Genomic DNA, 21252 nt, shown 5'->3' with positions numbered 1-21252 from the left:
TAAATGTTTGTCGTTTTTTCATATTAAGTTTTTTTTTAATACGTGCTTCACAAAGTTTACTCTGGTATTTTCCATAGTTTGAATTCTTAACTTTAAGTTGTACCGCATTGAAAAATTGCTAATGTCACGTAGGATGTAGACAACACAAGGGAAATCGTTTCGGTCGAGGTTACAAATTCAATTAAACTGTAAAGTCAAGTATAAAAGTAGGGCTTTCTTTGTTAATCCATATCCTAAAATAAACACGTGACGTAACCGAACTCAATTATATTAGACTGCATATTTTTACTCAGAATAAGTTCAATATACCTTAAAAAATGTTATAGAAGATTTAATATTAACATTGTATAATGGTCGAAGAGTTTTTAAGGCTTTGATACAAAGTTTGGTATGGACCATCGTCTAGCTACATTCACATTCGCCTATCTAACCCTAATTTTATATAAATTTAAATAAAAGCTATTTTATTAATTTATAACATATTATTTTTTACCTTACACCATTACAGTAACTATATCAATAAGATTAAATATAACATTAACATTTTCATAAAGAAACGAATTAACAAAGTTTATTATCAATAAATATAACGTTCGACCTTTATCAATAAATATAATTTAGAAGTCAGTGCTAAAAACTCATATAATTTGTTCTTAAAATGCACGGACGAAGCTTTAATTTTCATTAAAGAGCAATTTTATTTTTATCCTTTAAAAACGGTTTCGTCCATTGCCAGTTATATTTTTGTTATAGAAGTTTCTCGCTAATCTAACCACTAGCGTAACATTGTAAAAGTCACATTTTCATCATTTTTATATTTATCTATTTTTGTTTAAATTAAAAATACTCTAAAGTTTAATAAACAGTTTAAAAAATTCCTATTCTCGTATAATTTTTTTGTTCTTAATCAACAAAGAACTGTATGATAATGAATTACTGTAAAATAATGCTACTTAACCTCAATACGGAGTTTTTATTGTAATATTCAACTATGAATATTAAGTCAGGTCATTCAAGAAACCTCGCGGAAACGAAGAGGCATTGACATTTGACATAAAGTATTGTAAATACATTTATTTACCTATATAGTACGTTTGGTATTTTATTCATAATCATTAATTTACGTTCCTTAAGTTTGTAGAATTTTTTAATGATGTAATTACATTTTACTACCATCTAAGGTTATGTGCTTTAATATTTGGAAGCTTTTGTATGTTTACACATTTAATTTAATCACCGTCTTGGTAAACTATCTTGTTTTAATAATCTATATTTAGTACGGACTATATATAGGTATATATGTATGTAGTAAAGGTCAAAACTGTTTTCAATTTATCGTTTCCGCCAATTAAATAAATATACATACTGTTGATTAAATTACTTAATCTTTTTAAATTAATGAAAATTGTGTGGCAGATTTTAATATAAAAATAAGTAGAAGTTCACAATAAGAACGTATCTCCTTATGTATTAACCAACTTCAAAGAAAGGCGCACGGTCTTTCTTAACATAGGATTGCCAACTTAATAGGAGATATTATAATCCTCAAGTGTGTGCCTAACCAATGGGTTAATAAAAGATTAAATTACTTATCACAGTGAATAAGTGGTAACGATTTACTATGGTAACACCACTCGACGGGTCATATACCGACTTATACAGGTAAGTCGATTGTTTTGGCGAATAGGTACGTAAGATCGGACGAGAAGCGGCAGACTGCGCCACTGTTGTGGTGCGAACAATCTATTTTTACACGTCCTTACTTGAAACTTGAACCTAAAAACATTTTTTTTTCTCAATAATAAATAATGCATAATCTCGAATCTAAAAAATATTCTAATGTTTATAATAAATATTAATATTATCTTCATATATGATGGCTTAAAAAAAATATCGACTACTTAGTTTCAATGTTAATCCTTATTTATATATATTTTATAAATCGTCATAAAATATTTTAAGTAATGTTTTTATTTAAATAATTTCGTTTCTCGTAGTGCTTTATTTTTATTTTATTATTCCTCCATTTTTTATTTACCTTCAACACAATTATTAAGTCCATTACAAAAACCAGGAGAAAATATTGTTAATTCCCAAAAATCTGTCTACAAATCCTTCAATAATTGTTAGTATAGAATACAAAAATTAAAACTAATTAAGGTAAATAGCATTAGACAGATATTATATAGTATTGACATTCCAAAATATTTATTTACAAAAGAATGATTTCTCTGGAATCGCAATTCTGCTCCTCGGGGCTACTTTAGTGTACTGTAGTATTACTTGTAGGGATTACTTTACAGAATTTTTTTTTACAGTATTACTCTGTGTTTCAACTGCGAATGGCACAAAGATATTATCAACTAATGAGTCAGTCGTTCGTTGCATGCGGTTCCGTTAAAGATCTTAGTAATCTTTCGGACAATGAATGTTTTTGCATAACAATAGTTCTCCATCTGAAACTACTTCTTCATTCTTCTTGCCCAAGGTGTACAGGTAGGCGTTTCCGATGATTTCTTGTGATATAATAAAAAATACTTTTACTGGCACAGTTCATTACTTTCATTGTACTATAGAAAAAATCGTGATTATAGAAAAGTAACTATCGACTGAAAATGAATTCATAAGAATTGGAAAAGGTCTTATTTTGGACGCTACATGTAACGACACATTGCCCAGTCTCATATCACAGGAAGGTCGGTAAATGTTAAAGCGAACATATGGCACAAGTAGTCTCATCTTATTCCAAATTGTCTTTTAATTTGTAGCATAAATACCTATTATTTTAATTTAAAAGAGACATTTAGTCATTTGTCGTTTATACCGAGAGCTGGCAGCCACTTAACCAGTTTATGACTAAAATTTTCTTTGTATTTAATTTTATCAACAAAACAAGATATTCATACTCTGAGATATTTATTCAATATATATTTTTTGTTTGAATTAGTATATAACTTATTCAAAATAATTTATGCGTTTATTTCTTTGACAAAAATATTTCAACCAATAGACAAAATATTCTTAGAGATATTTAAGGAAAGTATATTAGACAGCCAGATGGTTTGGTTAATTATAATGAAACCTCAGTCAAATTGACCATTAGCTCTTCTGCTATTTCATATTCTTTACATTTACGTGAATATTTGCTGTTAATGAACATAAGCATATATTAAAATGCGAACCGGTTTGTTTGTACATTAAAAATAATGGCGATGTCTTTTTTGGAGCCTTTCATTTCTCAAGTAAAATAAAAAATAAAATACAATACAGTACATGTATACTACATATAGGATTATAATCAATATAGGTATTTTATTAAATATTTTGTAATGTGAATCACAATAATATTATTAAGTGTATGTATATGTTAGTTATTTTTGGATTGACGTATAAATAAAATAAATAATTTCAAAAGGTATGATTCGTTTATTTTATTATACTAGTAGTTTGTATTTTCTGGATAAACAAATACGAGTTTGCTTATTGATTTTATAAATTTTATATCTTAATATTACAAAAGACGATTTAAAACATTAAAGCAATTACAAAAATTAAAAATATCATTTTCCGTTAATATAAATTGTGATAAATACTCTGTGAATAGATGTAGGACATCGTATAATATAAAAGCAATTTTTTTTATTGTAAAAATTGCCTCCTATCGAACGATCTTATCACAGAGACTAACATTTTAATTTTAAAAATATGTCATGATATGATTTTTGTATATACGACCTATAGGTAGAGCAATAATCATTAAATGTCAATAATCATAGATCTGACAATATGGAGGCAAGTGCGTAGTTATCACAACAACAGACATGCATTATAACGGGTTAAACCAAAGGCATAGCTAGTTTAGTTCATATCATGAGTACAAAGATACAGTATGTCAATAACCTTAATGTTATGTACAGTTATACATACTAAAAAAAGTTTGTTGGTTACGTAAATAAAAAATTGGTTACTTTATTTATGGTATCGTAATTACAGATATCTATTGTTATTCTTGAATATCTAAGGCAGTTCAATAAATACTTAGGTATGATTTGTCGACGTATCTAATTGTAATTTTAGACTTGATTATATAACTTTTATTAAATTAAAATGAATGTAACCTTTATGTAGTTTCTGTAATCTCTTATTATATTTATGAATGCTACCCGCAAAATGCCTACTTCCTACATATATTGTAGAAAAATAAATATTTACTTATTCATTACAAATGTATGAAATTAATTTATCATGTACCTAGTGTTAGAAATATATCATGAAGTGTTAGGAATATGTCATGTAGTGTAAGTGACTTAAAAAATAGGGTTAGGTAATTGAAACATAATCTTTGAGCTTATTGTAAATTATCTTCAATCATCGTAGATAAGTACATAAATGGTGCATAAAATACAACATTGTTTTAAATAAAGGTTTTTTTTTAAAAAAAAATAGTCCATAAAACGAGTTATTAAAAAAAAAAAATCATATCTGGAATCATAACAACTAAATACCAAAGTATCAGTTTATTAAATATAACAAATCAACTAGCGGTGCATTCTTACTTTTACTATCAACAATTTCATCATTTGATCTCGAAAATGATCTCTGAAATATAAATTAAATAATCCAGATGAAAAACAAAAGTTTATAAGATCAATTGCTTTCTCGACTTCAATATTTTTTTACTCTTATAAAGTGTTCTTATAGATGTAATAAGTAATCCCAAGAACATATCAATCATATATTTTATCAAGCGACGTTTAATTCGTGGTATAGATTTACTCACGGAGGCGCGCCCGGCCCGGTGTGCATTAGTATGAGCGATTGACGCTCGTGCTTTAAAGAATTCTTATTGTACGTGAATAAAGAAAACAAAAAAAAAAAAATACAAATTAAATTATATTTGTTAAGTTAATTATCATTACATTTACATTAATAGCCTGTAAATTTCCCACTGCTGGGCTAAGGCCTCCTCTCCCTTTGAGGCTTGGAGCATATTTCACCACGCTGCTCCGATGCGGGTTGGTGGACTACACATGTGTCAGAATTTCGTTGAAATTAAACACATGCAGGTTTCCTCACGATGTTTTTCTTCATCGCCGAACACGAGATGAATTATAAACATACATTAAGCACATGAGAATTCAGTGGTGCTTGCCTGGGTTTGAACCCGCAATCATCGGTTGAGATGCACGCGTTCTAACCACTGGGCCATCTCAATTTCAATTACCTAACCCTATTTTTTAAGCCACTTAGCGTGGTGGACTTTGGTAAAATATGAAATGGCAGTATTTTTCATTCCGTGTTTAGAAAAGCCAGAACTCTCCAATCGTGTCGTATTGCCATCCTATCTCATAATTTAGCAATCATAAAATATATTACCTGGCCAAAATGAAGCGCTATATCACTTTGCTCTCAGCACTGCCTGGCGGGACCATGACTATGATTAAAAGATAAATAACTTATGAGACGTTTCACAAAATATGCGACTATCTTTCAGTATACATTAAAGTAACAAGATATTGCTTAAGATGTTTAAATAGAACTACACATTTATAAGACTACTGCAATTTTCTAACATTGTTGCTGTCTGATTTACTAGTTTTTCTTTAGCGTGATTTCATTTAATTAACTATAGATCATTAATTTATCAACTCGCTTAGATTTGCTTTACAAGCGTAATATTGCTTATTACAAAGTTTGACCATTCATTTAGACTAGATTTTTTTTTATCTACACATTGTTTTTCTGCGACTAAATAGTTATTACAAAATATGTTCTAATAATAATCAGAACATGAATGCTATGCTTGGATATTATATTACCATCCCACTAGTAAAAAAAGAGTAGGCATTTTTTATTTTGACTTTATTTTTCTGCAATGACATTCAGCTACAGAATTACACTGGTTTAAAATGTTCCTGTATATATGTAATGTTATAGCGGCGTATTATTTATTTTTAGTAATTTTGCTTGATTCTTAACTATAGTAAAGTGGAAAAATACAATTAAATTTTGTGTGTGCTGTCGTTCATAAGTACTATTATTAGACGTTATTTTTCACGTAATAAATTTGCAGTATAAAGTTTACATACTTTTAGTTTATAAATAAAATATCACGAATCTTAGAATGTTAGAGTTAATTATTTAATTTTATATCAAAATAAAACAACAAAATATATTGTGCAAGCTTGAATATGATTGTTATCGATAATTATTATTATATAATAAAAGTCAGAAAAGCGCCTGAATAAAACAGAGAGTGAAGTTAATGAGCTGCGTTCATTATTATCAGCGTTCAATACCAGTGGGTTGCGTGTACAGAACGAATTTGCCGCAAGGCGCAAGCCCGCAAACCTGTTTTGTAAATTAGTGCGATAAAATGCCGAAATTTTAATATAATCGATGTTCAATTTAGTAATAGGAAATGATAAAAAGGTTATAAATCTTTAAAAAAAAGCCAACGCTTCCTTATTCATAAATGCGTTTTTTAAATACTATATTCTGTGTATGAGGAATTTAATTAAGTCTTTTGACTCAATTAGGTAAATGATTATGATAAAATACATAAAGATGTAGGACGAAAATGATCGAATACATGTATGTTTTTTTATTAATTCTGTTGTATAATTAATAAATATTTTTCCCTTTTTTTAGCATTGTTACTAGAGTTTTATTTTATAAATCTAAATAAGGTTATTTTAAAGTTATTTTCTCTTTAAAACAAATCATTAAGAACAGTAAAATTTTCTACAAAAAGCTTATCATAAACTCGGTTACAGCGAAATAATTTCAGTATATTCAGTTGTTTCCGAAGCGTAGCCGGGAATGGATGTTCCCGAATCTTGTTTTATTTTAGTCTTTCTGCGAACGTAACTTCGTGACTTGAGAATACGTTATTGTGAACTATATTATAAATACTCCTTGTTTCATCATTGTGACAAACATTTATTGTGATTGCAGCGTTAATTTCAACTTAGTGCATAATAGATTTAATTAAATTGTTTGACTAAATTAAAAAAAGCGGTACGTCCCTTTTCCTTTTTATTTATGCTATAATGTGAATATATTGATGTGTTTATACTCTATAATTATGTCTCAATACAAATTACCTTAAAGTAATTTTTAAGTTTAAAGTGTTTGACTTATGTAACTTTACGCATTGCAGACTTTTATGTATTAAAATTAAAGCTTAAGGTACAAAATTGTCTGCTGATATGAACATTGTATTAGCATGATTGGCGAATATATATAATAACTGGTATTATACCCTTTTTTACGTGCCACTGAGAATAACGTCTTAAAGCCTTAATGTTGCGTATTCAAGGGCATCATCACATATCAAATTTAGTACACCGTTTTAAGAAATTTATTATCATTCATCATATCGTATATTTTTATTATAAAATTACATTTTGGATGTCTATTTAATCTTATTTGCTTGGTATTTATTTATTATAATATAAATAAGGTAAATTACTTTAATACAAGATAATAAATAATTCAGTTAAATGAATTATCTATCATAATTTCCGAATGCAATCTCATATAGATCCCTAAGTACACAAGGTTTGGCAACTTTCTGTAGGCGCCCGTTGTATCTGGTACGTCCATACCGTATAGTTTTAAAGATTACGTTAACAATACATGTATGTTGCGTTAAAAGAACAAAGTTAAAGAGGTCTGTAGGATAGCGTGAACAAGTGACTGTTACTGTGAAATAAAACTACTATCTCGAATGATCTCACCTAATTTTAATATAAGCATATTAAGAACAATCAAACATTAACAAAATACACATTTGAATGTGAAAGTATATTCAGAGCGTTATGTAACATCATAATTATAAACGCTGAAAAGTTACATTTTCTATATATTCAGTCATTTTTGGGTAAATAATTCTGAGTGCATGCCACTTTCGCGTGAAACATAATATCGCAGCGCTTTTTAAATGGTAGCAGCTTTTAGTTTCAGCAACGTATATTGAAAAATATAAGTATTTTGTTCGGATGACAAATAAATTGCATGAAATTATTTTATTTAATTTCTAACATAATATAGACATAATATAGTCTTATTTTTCAGATATAGATAATGAGATTGAATTTAATAATGAAGTGTAAAATTTAAAGCAAAAATATTTGTAAAGCGGTTTTACGTCAATTCTGGGAGTAAGAAGAGTTAAAGGAAAATGTGTAAGGGAGTAAATAATGTGAATTGGGAAACCGAGACCCTGATGGGTTCTACGACGCCCGTATCTAATTGGGAGCGTTTTATCCCAAGAGCAGCTCTATCTCATATTGGGCTATTCGTTGCTCTTATGTTATATACAGCTGGAGGTGGATTGGTAAGTTTTTCTCAATTTTTTAAACTTATCTTTGTATTTATATCATAACACTATAAATTTAAATCATAAAACTACTAAAAGCTTTGAGATTAGAGATAAATTTAATAATACAATTTTTAATACCTTATTAATATTTAAGAACTAAACTAAAATAGAAAATATATGCCATATGCATTAATTTACTTAAATAGCAACAAGAAAAGAGGTGTTAATTATATGTAAGTCGAAACCTAAATTAAAATTAACCCGACGTTCCAGCTTAAACTAAATTGTGATATTCTTATTCACGGTACATTAAAAAATAAGAAAAAAAGTATTCTGTCAACAGCTCGTTTAGAAGTCAGCAAATTCTTCTTCATATAAACATATTGGGCTCTCTTTTATTTTTTCTTCATCGTAGCTTTCAAAATAAGACGAATCACCCGGAGATCGAATTTTTGGTATGAAAGGTGCTGGAAAGCGACTGTTCAGTAGGCTATCCCAATCGATTTCACGAAACCATTTATGATTTTTAAAATCTAACGCTCCGCTCTTAAGGTTCCCTAAACGTCTAGTTATATCCGTCTGGAGTATACGCGATATCAAATCTTTTAATTCCAAGGAAAAGTGGTTAGGACACCTGTATTTTCCAGCAACAATCTTTTCATAAATTCTCATAGGGTCTGACGCATAAAATGGTGGATGACCAGCGCTCATTTCAAATAAAAGGACTCCAAGGGACCACCAATCAACTGACATTCCGTATCCCTTACTTAAAATAATTTCTGGTGCTAAATATTCTGGAGTACCACATAGTGTCCAAGTTCTACCACGAATCAATTTACAAAAACCAAAATCAGTTATTTTTATGTATCCAGTTCGTTCGATTAAAATATTTTCCGGCTTTAAATCTCGATAAACCAGTTCACAAGCATGTAAATATTCGAGTGCCAGGATCACTTGAGCGCCATAAAATTTTGAGGATGTTTCCTCGAATTTTCCTAGTTTACGTAAGTGCGTAAACATTTCTCCTCCAGCAATATACGGGAGAACGAAATAAAGGTATACATTATCTTTGAAAAAGTATTTCATATAAACACAAAATGTAAAATTGAGACCGCATAAAATTTTTTTTTCATAATAACTGTGTTCGATTTGCTTTAACTTTACAATTTTTTCTTTTTCTAGCATTTTCATAGCATAATATTTTCCAGTAATCAAATGTTTAGTTAAATAAACCACTCCAAATGCACCAGTGCCTAATATTTTTTGTTGTTCAAAATCACCCAATTTAGCTTGGTCCTGTGGCTTGTCATTCCAAGAATCTATAAAATCTCGGTGTAGTTTCTTGAGGTATTGGTTATATTGTTCTTGTTTTGCATCAGAATACCCCGCAATGAAAGCTGAGCTAGCATATCTTTTGGCATCATCAGCCATAGCGTCGATATCTTTTTGTGAAATCAGTTTGAGGGATTTTTTTTACGATTATAAAATAAAATATTTCGCCTCAATTTTGACGTTATAAAAAGACGTTTTTGAGACATTCATACTGAAAAAAGTTTACATCATATTATATATTTATATAAAAATTATATATAAATGTGATAATTTACAATTCCTTGACACTAATTATTTTAATGAATTTACATTAAAAATAGTCCTATTTTTTTTAAATAAACCTATTATTAAATTAATAGAAATAAAAATTTTATTTGACAGTATTTGTAATAAACATTGTTGTCATAATGAACACAGAATACAATTTATTTTATGGTCATGTTTATATTTACAAATGATTTTACTAATTTGCTTTCGGGATCATGTAACTCTAATAACATTTTTATAACATATGGCTAGATCTCCGTTCACGCGTCAGAATCATCAGGATCACCGTCGTTACTTGGATATGTTGAAATCTGAATTTTTAAAAAGATACGATGATCCTACCCAGTCGGAAAAAACTTCAATCGATTATGATAGTATAAAGGCAATTGGGAACGGAGCTTACGGAGAAGTATTTTTAGTCAGAGATAAAAGTACATTTACATACCATGCCATGAAAGTCGTTGCAAAAGAAATTGTCGTTGAACGTAGACATGTAAAACATTTAATACTGGAAAAGAAAATTCTTCAGGCTGTTCAGTTTCCATTTGTTCTTTCGCTTGATAACGCATTTAAAGATAATTTATATCTTTACTTTATATTACCCTATGTGGCTGGTGGAGAACTATTTACGTACATACAAAAATATGGTAATTTCTCAGAGGAGATGTCGAAATTCTATGCTAGTCAAGTAGCGTTAGCTTTAGAGTATTTACATTATTGTGATATCATACACAGAGATATCAAACCTGAGAATATATTGATTGATACGAATGGGTATATAAAACTATGTGATTTTGGATTTTGTAAAATACTTAAGAAAAAAACGTGGACTTTGTGTGGTACACCTGAATATTTAGCACCTGAAGTCATAATGGCAAAAGGTTATTCATTTGCTGTGGATTGGTGGGCACTCGGAGTTTTAATTTTTGAAATGTGTTCCGGTTACCCTCCTTTCTTTGCTTCTGACCCAAGCAAGTTGTATGAAAAAATTCTAGAAGGTCATTATAAATGTCCAGATACTTTAAATTCTGATTGTAAAAATTTGATAAAGAGTCTGTTACAAGTAGATCCCACGAAACGTCTAGGATCTTTAAAAAACGGTGTCTATGATATTAAAGCTCATTCTTGGTTTAATGATATTTGTTGGCAATCTATATTGCATCAACGGGTTCAAGCAGCATTTGTGCCTATTTGTTCTTCGCCAGGTGACACCAGCAATTTTCCAGAAATACAACAAATTAAACTTAAAAAAAGTTCAAAGTATTATTACGCAAAAGAGTTTGAAGAGTTTTAAAATAATAAATCTAGTGCCTATTATTAGTATACTTATTTATACTAGTATCTCTACAGTATATTTCTTATAGAATTTATAAAATATTCCAAGTATTGCATCAGATTTTAAAATGTTATACATTTATTTAAATAAAAGTTGTTTACACAGAGTAATGAGCTGAACAACACAGTATATTATAACTAGGTTACATATTTGCCTTGTTGGTCTTGTATAGTATAGGATATGGCTGCAGATCTTGAAGTTCAGAGAGAGAATCACGGATGGGGCTAAAAATGTATTTTGTCTCAAAAAAAATCAATAGTAGCCCGGAGTCTCAAAGTTAGAGTTGATGTATACTCCAGTGTCCCAAAAAGTACGCAAAGCCATCGTTCCTACGCCTAAAATCTTTCCAGTCGATTCGTTTGCGCACTCACTTGTGCACTATAATATATCCTGAACAGTTAACTAGTGTCCCTTGAGAATTTCCACCGTCGTCTAAATCAGTCAGCTGGACATCATCATTATTATCACTATCGAATGCAAAAAATGCATTTAATGCTTTATTAAGTTTTTTTGGAAAATATTATGCATATTTATACATCGATGATGCGTTGCCAGAAACCTTCAAGCAAGTGCCAAAAACAACTGTACAAAGCTTAAGTCTAATCGAATAAGCGATGCGTCAACGTATAGATACTCGTAAAATACGTACAAAAATAAGCGTTATTGCAATGTTGCAATTCATCTTGAATTCTTTTTGTAAGCAAATATCCGATATGAGTTAGGGTTACCTATGTATGTTACTTAACAGAAAAAAATAACGTAAAATACATCAACTGTATGAAGTTTAACTCAATTGACATAAACAATTATAAGACAGCATTAGTACGATACAAGGAATACGAAAATAAAAACCTGATAAATGGATATTATTTATTATAATATTAATAGGATTACTAACAACAAATAAAGTAGTAGCTAAATATAATTTAGCCTTTACAGTTGTAAAGGCTAATGAACTACATTAAGATACATTTTTTAAATATATATTAAATATCTATGATCATCCGTTAGGATTAATGTTGTTCTGGTTCTATGATGGCTGTCATATTCCTATATTTGTCACTTTTTCAACTGTCACCAATATTTTAATAATAAGGAGACCTCAAAGCTTTGAATCTTTGAATTTTTTTCATGGTATGCATAAATCTATTTGGGAATGGATGGATTCAAGAGATATTGTAATTAAGAAAGTTTTAATGTAAAAATGATATTTGATAAAAAAGAAGAGAAACCTGTACATTACACATATGATTCACAAATCAGCCATAAACGTCATTTAGACGTTTTGAAACAAGATTATTTGAAAACTTACGCTTCAACTATAAAGTACGAAAAATCATCTGAAGATTTCGACCTTGTCAGGATTATTGGCGTTGGTTCCTACGGGACAGTATTCCTCGTTCGTGATAAAACTAGTTTTGAGTACCACGCTATGAAAGCTATTGAGAAAGCACAAGTAATAAAAAAGAAAAATATCAAACAGCTTTACCAAGAAAAGAAAATTTTACAGAGTATCACATTTCCGTTTTTGATAACACTAGATTTTTGTTGCAAGGATAACTCGTATATTTATCTTGTATTGCCATTCGAAGCTGGCGGCGAACTATTTACATTAATACGAAGGATGAAAAATCTGTCTGAACCATTGGCACAATTTTATACGGCGCAAATCGTTTTAGCATTAGAATATCTGCATCATTGTAGTATAGTTCATAGGGATATTAAACCAGAAAATATAATGATTAATGAGTCTGGTTACATTAAGCTCGGTGATTTCGGTTTTGGTAAGCCGATAAAAAGTCGCACGTGGACTATATGCGGTACACCCGAGTATATAGCTCCGGAGATTATCTTATCCAAAGGATACACGTATACCGTGGATTGGTGGTCGCTGGGGATTCTTATTTATGAGATGATAGCTGGCTATCCACCATTTTATCACTCAGATACAATGAAACTTTATGAAAAAATCCTTAATGGAATTTACAAGACCCCAGATTATATGACACCTACATGTAAATCCTTAATTAAACATCTTTTGGATGTGGACCCAACTAAGCGCTACGGTTCGTTGAAGGCGGGTGTATATGATATTAAAAGTCATGTATGGTTCAGTGAATACAACTGGACTATGATATTACATCAAAAAGTATACCCACCATTCGTGCCTATATGTCGGAATCCTGGCGATTCTAGTAATTTTCCTGAAATAGGAGAAATGAAATTAAAAAAATCACCAGTATGTCTATTTGAAAAGGATTTCGAAAACTTTTAACTTGTCATAACACAAATGTTATAAAAAGGTTCCATCATAAATAAAGTTATAATTTGTGTATTTTCTTTTAATTAAGATTATATTTCGCTCTCATTACCCGTATTTAATTATGATCATCATCATCTCAAACTATAATATATTTAATAAAATTAATTATTAGTGACTTTTTGGATTGAAATAGTGAAGGACAATATGAACAATTCATGGAGAAGGAATTCGTTCTTACGCTAAAATCCCTTATATAATATCTCAATTATTAATTTAAAATTATTACTATTAAGTACAAATATTAACGTTAAAATATCTATACAACACTATAAAAATAGTATCGATGAAAATATAAAGAAGAAATTATAATCTAAGATATGTGAAAATGTATAACTTCAATTTTTTTTATAATGTTACTTATTAGGCTATTAACGATTACTTTTTCACTTGATTAATTAAGACGCAACAGAAAGTTTATATAGCTTGATTATATAGATTTATAATCTATCTAATCTATATGAATAAAAGAATTTGCAGATTTTTTTGTAGAAATCAACATATAAACATATTACGTATTATGTACTTATATACTTTAATTGGTAAAATTAGTTGAAAGAGTGACTGGTGAAGACTGGTTTTGAAGGTTTTCGAAGATAAGTTCAAGCTGAATTCACTCTGGTTCTTCTCGGCTCAGTAAAAAGTATTTGTTTCAATAATTTAATTTGTTTTATTTTTTAATTATTTATTTATTTATACATAAAAGCTTACAAAACAAAATACTTATAGCTAGCATCAGAAAACCACCCAGGTTTGTAATAAATGTTAACATAGAGTTAAATCAAGGTTCGTGATACATGTACGAGATAAATTGAATGTCGTTTTTTATTTGCTATGAGTTAAATTATATAAAAAATGAAACAACGAACTAGCAAAGGCAATGATTAAAAAACGATTAAACTGTATACAACCTATAAATTATATAAACGATTAAAGAAGTAGTTGTTACAAGTGCACTTCAAATTTTATTGGTGTTATTATAAACTAGTTTTAAAATACACCTTTATTTTGTTGTAGCGATAAAATATAATATATTTATGTGTATGTTGTCTATTTTGTTCTAAATATATATATGAGACAAGTTAGAAACGTTTTTTATCATCGCAAAGGGTATATTTAATATAAATTACACAGTAATTTATTTTGATTTAGGTCTTTCGAGCGCTTGAATATCCAGCCGAATTGGCGAAGCAAGAAATTCTTAGAGATCGTCTCTTAACGGAAAGATGGAATCTAATTAGAGTAGTAGCCGATTACAATATGAATGGGACTGAAGTCATAAGCTTAGAAAAAGTTTTAAGTGACCAACTCGCCGTGTACGAGAAAGTAAGTTGAAAAACTTGAAATATATCAGAATGTGCTCGTATTCAATGATCGACCAATATTTATTTTTTCTTTTTTTACTTCGCCCTTGGAAAATATTATTATCAACATTCTTTGCAGATCTTGTATCTTGAGACATTATAGTTTACTCACTTTATTCACATAACTAACAGCATTTCTTAATGTCGTTCCGGTTAAGTTTCCTAAGAGACGTTTTCATTAATACTCTGAGCAGTAGAATAAAAAATACGTAAGGTGGTTGAAAATCAGAAATGTGTTTCTAAAGGTAGACAGTAGACTGGCGGCCGACCGTATTGATCTGCCAATTCTTGCAGTATTCTAAAACATGAACAAGGACAATCTAATGGTAATAAATACAAACAAACTTTTAAACCCCTAGAAGAAAATCAACGAGGGATGGCAATGTAACCTATATTCAATTTATACAATTAATAAAACAAAAAATCAGGTTTAGCTGTTACTATAAATTTTAATTGCACGGCGTCATGCCATGTAGGTAATTGTAGCTTTCACCACGAAAAAAAAAAAATAAACTAGCACTGATAATATCGATTAATTTTGATATATGGTATTAAAAATAAATGTTTGGACAACGTAACGCAAATATTAATGCACACGCAGCGTCCATAAGCCACATGGCCATGTTACCCTCTTTTTAGCTAATCCAATGCGGTTTTGATCTTGACCCACCCAACCACTGTACGTCTGAGCATGTTTATATTCTATCTGATCTAGATATTTTAATGTATATTTTAGTATAAAATTAGATATAGATTATTCAATCGCAATTTTACAATATAAGAACTAAATAGTGTAGATATTTTAATTGAACAAGTAGATGTATACTATGTAAGTAGATGTAAATCGAACAGAAACAATGTGATATTCATCTATCGCTTCAAAAAATCTTACGTTTTACTTGTTTTGGTTTCCAAATAAACGTTAATTATAATGTTAATCTACATATAATAAATATTTACAAGCTTAAATTATTTACCGGAATAGTGATATTATGATTATATCTTTATTTATTTTATATTAATGTTTCGAAAGGTACTAGAGGACGCATCTGGCAGTGGTATTGCTTTGGAAATAGAAAGAAATTTTCCTCCACTTGAAGAAAAATGGAGTATATTACAAGCTGTGTTCTTTTCATCAACTGTACTCACCACAATAGGTGTGTACGACCATGTAAGCATACACAGTATAAATGTGTTATATTCAGAAGGATATTTCTTATTTCTTCAATGTATTATTAATCGATAAAGACGTCGACCAACAAATATTTATTTTATTGAAAAACTTCAAACGAAAATAATATTATAATTTATATATCTATTACATGCAATACGTACAAGTATTAGAAAAAAACGCGAAAATGCGATTTTTATTTATATTCATCTTTTATTACAGGATACGGTAATATTGTACCAGAAACATTCTGGGGAAGACTATTCTGCATTGCATACGCACTCATTGGAATTCCACTAACGCTCACAGTGATCGCTGATCTCGGAAGAGTATTTGCAACAGTTGTGTCTATTGTAGCCAAACACTTGCCTACAATGCCGAGTAAGTTTATTTAGACAACGATTTATGTGCGGCTTGCGGCCACGCGTGCTGCACATAAATTTTCCGGTAATGATGCAAAAGAAATATTCTTATATTTATTTCCAGTAATTGTTTGTTGTATCTAGAATGGTGTAATCGACTGTCAGAAACAAATCCGGCGGGTCAAAGATCTTTGTACGCGTTTTGGGCCGTGTGCTTCCTATTCGTATATTTATCAGCTGGAGCGGGACTCTTTAAAATGTGGGAAGATGATTGGACATTCTATGATGGATTTTATTTTTGTTTCATTACAATGACTACCATTGGATTCGGTGATCTAGTTCCAAGTATGTATTTTTGATGAACGCTTGTGTTACATAAATTGAAAATAATTGTAAAAAATCACTAACTTTTGCCTTATTTTTCAGAAAGACCGAAGTATATGTTGTTATGTACCCTATACATTTTGATAGGGTTGGCACTTACATCTACAATTATCGAGTTAGTTAGAAGGCAATACGCTAGGTCTTGGCAACAACTACGAGCTCTCTCAGGACCCTTGGCAGACACATTAAGAAGACTTGGCGACGCCGGGCGAGGAGTCGACGTGTCTGCGTTCCATAACGATCTCAGAAAGGTCTTAACTGTCGTAAGTAAAGTTTATGCTTTGTACGAAATTAGTGCCTAAGCCTTGACCTAATAAACTTACAGTACTTTAAAGTGCCTAGGCTGCCAAAAATATATTTTACTGTTTTTCATATGAAACCGTTATTACTATGTCTTATTTAGATATTTTGATATTCGTACAAATGAGCGTTATTCCCTGATAAGTAAAAATATGTCGTATTATCAATATTAACTTACTATTATAACATTTTTTTTTTTTTATTAAAAGTTTAAAAAAGATTGTGAAAAAATTTAAAGTTGATTGATGACAAAGGATTTTCTAATAAAAATATTCAGAGATTTTTTACTTGTCTATATTTAATAATCAAACTTTGTTATTTTCATAAACATCAGGAGACAGACACATTTTAAGATTTATTGAGTGTTCAATAAGTGTTTTGTTATTATTTTGTCGAGTTCAAAGCGTAGCTCGAATGATCCGACAGCATTGCAGACAGACATCCGTCTACTTTGTAAACAACTAAACGGTCTCCTCTCTTTGATTATTGGAGTTCAGATCAATACCGGAGATGCGTACGTACGTGACAGCTACAAGTAAACGCCTGCGATGATAGACTGTTGCATATTACGCTTATAAGTAGTTAGATGCAATAAATCAGTTCCATATACTTAATATTTTACATTACTTCTACATTTTATAAGATAAGAATTTGTATTAGACAGCTTCGTCTATTTTTACAGCATTGATTGTATTGTGTTGCTTGCATAAGTAAAGATCGAGGTCGACGAGTGCTTCAATGTCGCAATAGCCACCCTTTTAGTTTTACTACACCATAAAATACGTCAAACGGTTCTATAATAGCTGAAATGAAACGACCAATGTTTTTTATTCTAAGGAATAAACTTGATTGTATATCGGATTGAAATCGATTAATACCGTACTGATTCGAGCAACGAAAAAAAACTCTGAAAGTATTATGAACTAAAATATGAATGTTATGGGATATTTTTATAAGTTTCCGATCTGATGGTTATAAAATTCTGTTTTAAAAGTGCGTCAGTGTTTCTATGACCTTCGACGAGATCTATCCGACATTACGTGTCAATGTTGAAAGATTATTGCTTCTGAGCCTTTTGAGCTATTATTTTTACGTTTTAAAATAACTTTAATAAATATCTGGAGCTCAATTGCATCGAATATAGGTATTCGGAATACAATCATATGTATGAGCATAATTTTATAGATACGGATCAAAGAATCTGAAAAAAAATAATGTATCGTAACCTGATAGATCTAGTATATTAAGAGCCTTGATATGAAATTTATTTAAAAGTCAGATATTAGAAATCTTGTTAAATTTAATTTTCAGTGTTTAGTCTGCGAGTATGTAGTTAGTATAAGTTAAAAATAATTATTACTAAGAAAATAGAATAGTTTCATGACTGAATCTAGTTGTTGTCTTCCTGTTCATATAATAGTTTGACGTTACTAAAGTAACATTTTAACAATACATTGCTTAGTAACAGTGTACACTGTACATTAATGCGCTTTCCTGTCAAAGCAGCAAGAGCTTTGTTTAATCGAAATTTAAACTTTTGACAGTGGCTTTATTTTGATAGTATTCTTTGTCAAATTATATTTATAAGAAGTTTTAAAAGAAACATACTTGTAATAGAAACGATTTAATTTTAGTGTTATTATGTTGTTGTTTTATTAAAGCATTACTTGACCAATTAAATGCGGCTTGTATCACCATGTTTGTTGAAAATGACAATAAACTGAGTGTAAAGGTAAGTGACGAAGTAAGTCATTGGTATAGGAGGAAATACGTAGGTATATCGTAATCTATTTTGGGTATTAAGATATATATATTAGGTATTACGAATACAGGCTTACTTTTAAGCTTCTCTTTGATTTTAAATAATTGTATTTTATATTATTTTTTTTAAATAAGTTTTCATTTAATTATTATAATTAACGAATAAAATTTAAAACAGTTGTTACATACAATTTGTAACGTTTGTAACGACGATTGCGTACCTATTTTTCTTGGCACGGTTTATTGCAATTGTATACTTTATTTTTTAATCTGTTTTAGGTCACCATGCCCAGATTTAGCGGACGTGACGCCCTCGGTGAGAAACGTCAACTGGAGTGGGAAGCGGCCGTCGAGGCTGTAATTAGAGACATCACAAGCCCCGTGACCAGTCAACCAAAACCACCTATAGTCCAAATTGTAATATACGAATCATCAGTGTAATGTTTAGGCCTATTGTAGAAATACTTCTATACAATTTAATTTTTCACCTTAAGAAGCTTCAATTACAATTTAAAAAAAAATCGATAATGTTCAATCGCCTCAAATTTGGCGATGATGCATCGCTATCTCTGATGTAATAGTTATAAATTAACTACTTACAAAGCACGGAAACTGCGCCGTAAATATGTTTCATAGCTTTTTTACAATGAAGCACACACACGAATACAACGTTTGTTACTCACTGTCAAAACTCATACATAATAAATGGTTCATCTATTTCAACTAGCAGTTATTTTACTAATATTTAAAATATTACTAGTAAAATAGCTTAAAAATAAAATATTCAACGGAAATACTAAATTGTCTAAATATGTTGTATTCGAATATTAGAAATTAAAAAAATAGGTCAGGCTAGAAATACATTGTTTAAACTTAGTATTATTAAGCTAATTAGTATTATTGTGACGAGCTGCTACAAATTTAATGATACAACATTGCGAGATTACGCGGTAGTAGCTGTGATTTATAATAACAACATAATTTCATAAACTGTGACAGCTCCAATTTGAGTGAAGCATTGTACTAAAGAATGCTTCCAAATAATTTGTTTTGTTGTAATATATTTTGGGATGATATTAAGCGGACTATTGAGATTTCATTATTGGATTCTTTCATAATAATACTGTAAATTTATAAATAACAATTATGGTGTTTATGCTAGTTAGGTATATTTACTCTAGGAAAACTCAATTCCTACAATACATTTAAGACAAAATAAGTTCTTACTTATTTCACGTCGTTATTAATGTTTTCGTTATCGAAATTCCCTATCTTTGATGGAGCTTAGCAAGCCGCGTGTCAAATCGACATTAGGAGAGCTTTATCAGAAAATGTCAGATAACTAGAATTAACGTGTATATCGAATTTCTGTCTGATGTCTTTGATTATATTATTTGTTGTGCTGTAAAGATTTGGGTACACTGTTTTAATAGCATGGGCTATCGTTACCTGAAAATCTTTATAATGTTTTTGTAAGCCAGTGCCTAGGAAATAAGGTATAAGTATTAATTCAAATAAAAATGCGAAAGATAATGAGACTACTATAATGATAACTTAGATGTTTTTTTCTTCGTAAAGTAATTATTAATAATATAGCTTGGATCCAAAGAATAAATAATATTTTTTTGCATAGGAAATCTGTGAGGCAGGCTAAGTTTTATAATTTATTTTATCATAAGCAAGTTACACCGTACAACAAGTACACGTACGTAAGTATACGTACAAATAAATGAAGGTCTTACAATTACAATTTTGGGCTACCTCCATACTTTTATTATAAAAGATAAAATACAAAAAAAATAACCGTATTGTATTGTGAATTAAACTTCAACAAAATAAAAATACAAGTGATAAATAGATTTAATTTCACAATTTTGTTATAGTTTTTATTATTAATTATAAATTAAATTGACATACATAATAAGGACGTCGTCAGTTACGGAATCACGCACACTCATAAAGTGGACGACTATTTGCATGACCCACGAATAGTTAGACGGGGTAGCGTTCGTAATTTTTAGGTCAGACTACTACTTAGGTGGCTATGAGCTAAATAGCTGTCCCATATTTATAAATTAGTTATTTTCACACGAGAAAGAGATAGCTATATTTTTAGCCATGCGAAATAATTGATATCACCGTATCAGTTTCATTACTTAATTATACCTAATTAAGATTTAACACTATAATTTGATTCAATTCTTAAAAAGACATCATGATTGTTGATTGTGATTAAGATTTGTCAATAATGTTTGTGATCTAAAACTGCTATACGTGCTGATTAAATGATTTGCGTTCTGTATGTTTGTTTTTGTTTATTCACATTTTA

At 29.6% G+C, this 21252-nt stretch overlaps 3 protein-coding genes across 3 annotated transcripts; 2 read left to right on the top strand and 1 right to left on the bottom strand.

Moving 5' to 3' along the window:
• Positions 1-8137: 8137 nt before the first annotated feature.
• LOC125077915 (TWiK family of potassium channels protein 7) lies at positions 8138-19619 on the top strand. Its single transcript, XM_047690029.1, has 7 exons — positions 8138-8341; positions 14734-14907; positions 15979-16102; positions 16339-16497; positions 16623-16823; positions 16905-17125; positions 19203-19619. The coding sequence occupies exons 1-7, from the start codon at positions 8186-8188 to the stop codon at positions 19362-19364; spliced, it is 1197 nt and encodes a 398-aa protein (XP_047545985.1). The 5' UTR covers positions 8138-8185; the 3' UTR covers positions 19365-19619.
• Positions 8541-9757, bottom strand: LOC125077626 (cAMP-dependent protein kinase catalytic subunit alpha-like). Its single transcript, XM_047689607.1, has one exon. It carries the CDS (start codon positions 9755-9757, stop codon positions 8675-8677), a length of 1083 nt encoding a protein of 360 aa, XP_047545563.1. The 3' UTR covers positions 8541-8674.
• LOC125077916 (cAMP-dependent protein kinase catalytic subunit alpha-like) lies at positions 10170-11219 on the top strand. Its single transcript, XM_047690030.1, has one exon. The coding sequence runs from the start codon at positions 10170-10172 to the stop codon at positions 11217-11219; it is 1050 nt and encodes a 349-aa protein (XP_047545986.1).
• Positions 19620-21252: the final 1633 nt, after the last annotated feature.

The sequence above is a fragment of the Vanessa atalanta genome, chromosome 4 (assembly GCF_905147765.1).
Source record: "Vanessa atalanta chromosome 4, ilVanAtal1.2, whole genome shotgun sequence".
Classification (NCBI taxonomy): domain Eukaryota; kingdom Metazoa; phylum Arthropoda; class Insecta; order Lepidoptera; family Nymphalidae; genus Vanessa; species Vanessa atalanta.
The sequence above is the reverse complement of the archived record's forward strand: the minus strand, read 5'-3'. Positions and strand labels throughout refer to the sequence as shown.

Excerpts from the sequence above, each read along its gene's own strand:
- LOC125077915 (XM_047690029.1), top strand. The coding sequence starts at position 8,186 with ATGTGTAAGGGAGTAAATAATGTGAATTGGGAAACCGAGACCCTGATG. Across the intron at positions 16,824-16,904 it reads ATTCGGTGATCTAGTTCCAA|AAAGACCGAAGTATATGTTG; the intron begins GTATGTATTTTT and ends CTTATTTTTCAG. Across the intron at positions 17,126-19,202 it reads TCAGAAAGGTCTTAACTGTC|GTCACCATGCCCAGATTTAG; the intron begins GTAAGTAAAGTT and ends AATCTGTTTTAG.
- LOC125077626 (XM_047689607.1), bottom strand. The coding sequence starts at position 9,757 with ATGGCTGATGATGCCAAAAGATATGCTAGCTCAGCTTTCATTGCGGGG.
- LOC125077916 (XM_047690030.1), top strand. The coding sequence starts at position 10,170 with ATGGCTAGATCTCCGTTCACGCGTCAGAATCATCAGGATCACCGTCGT.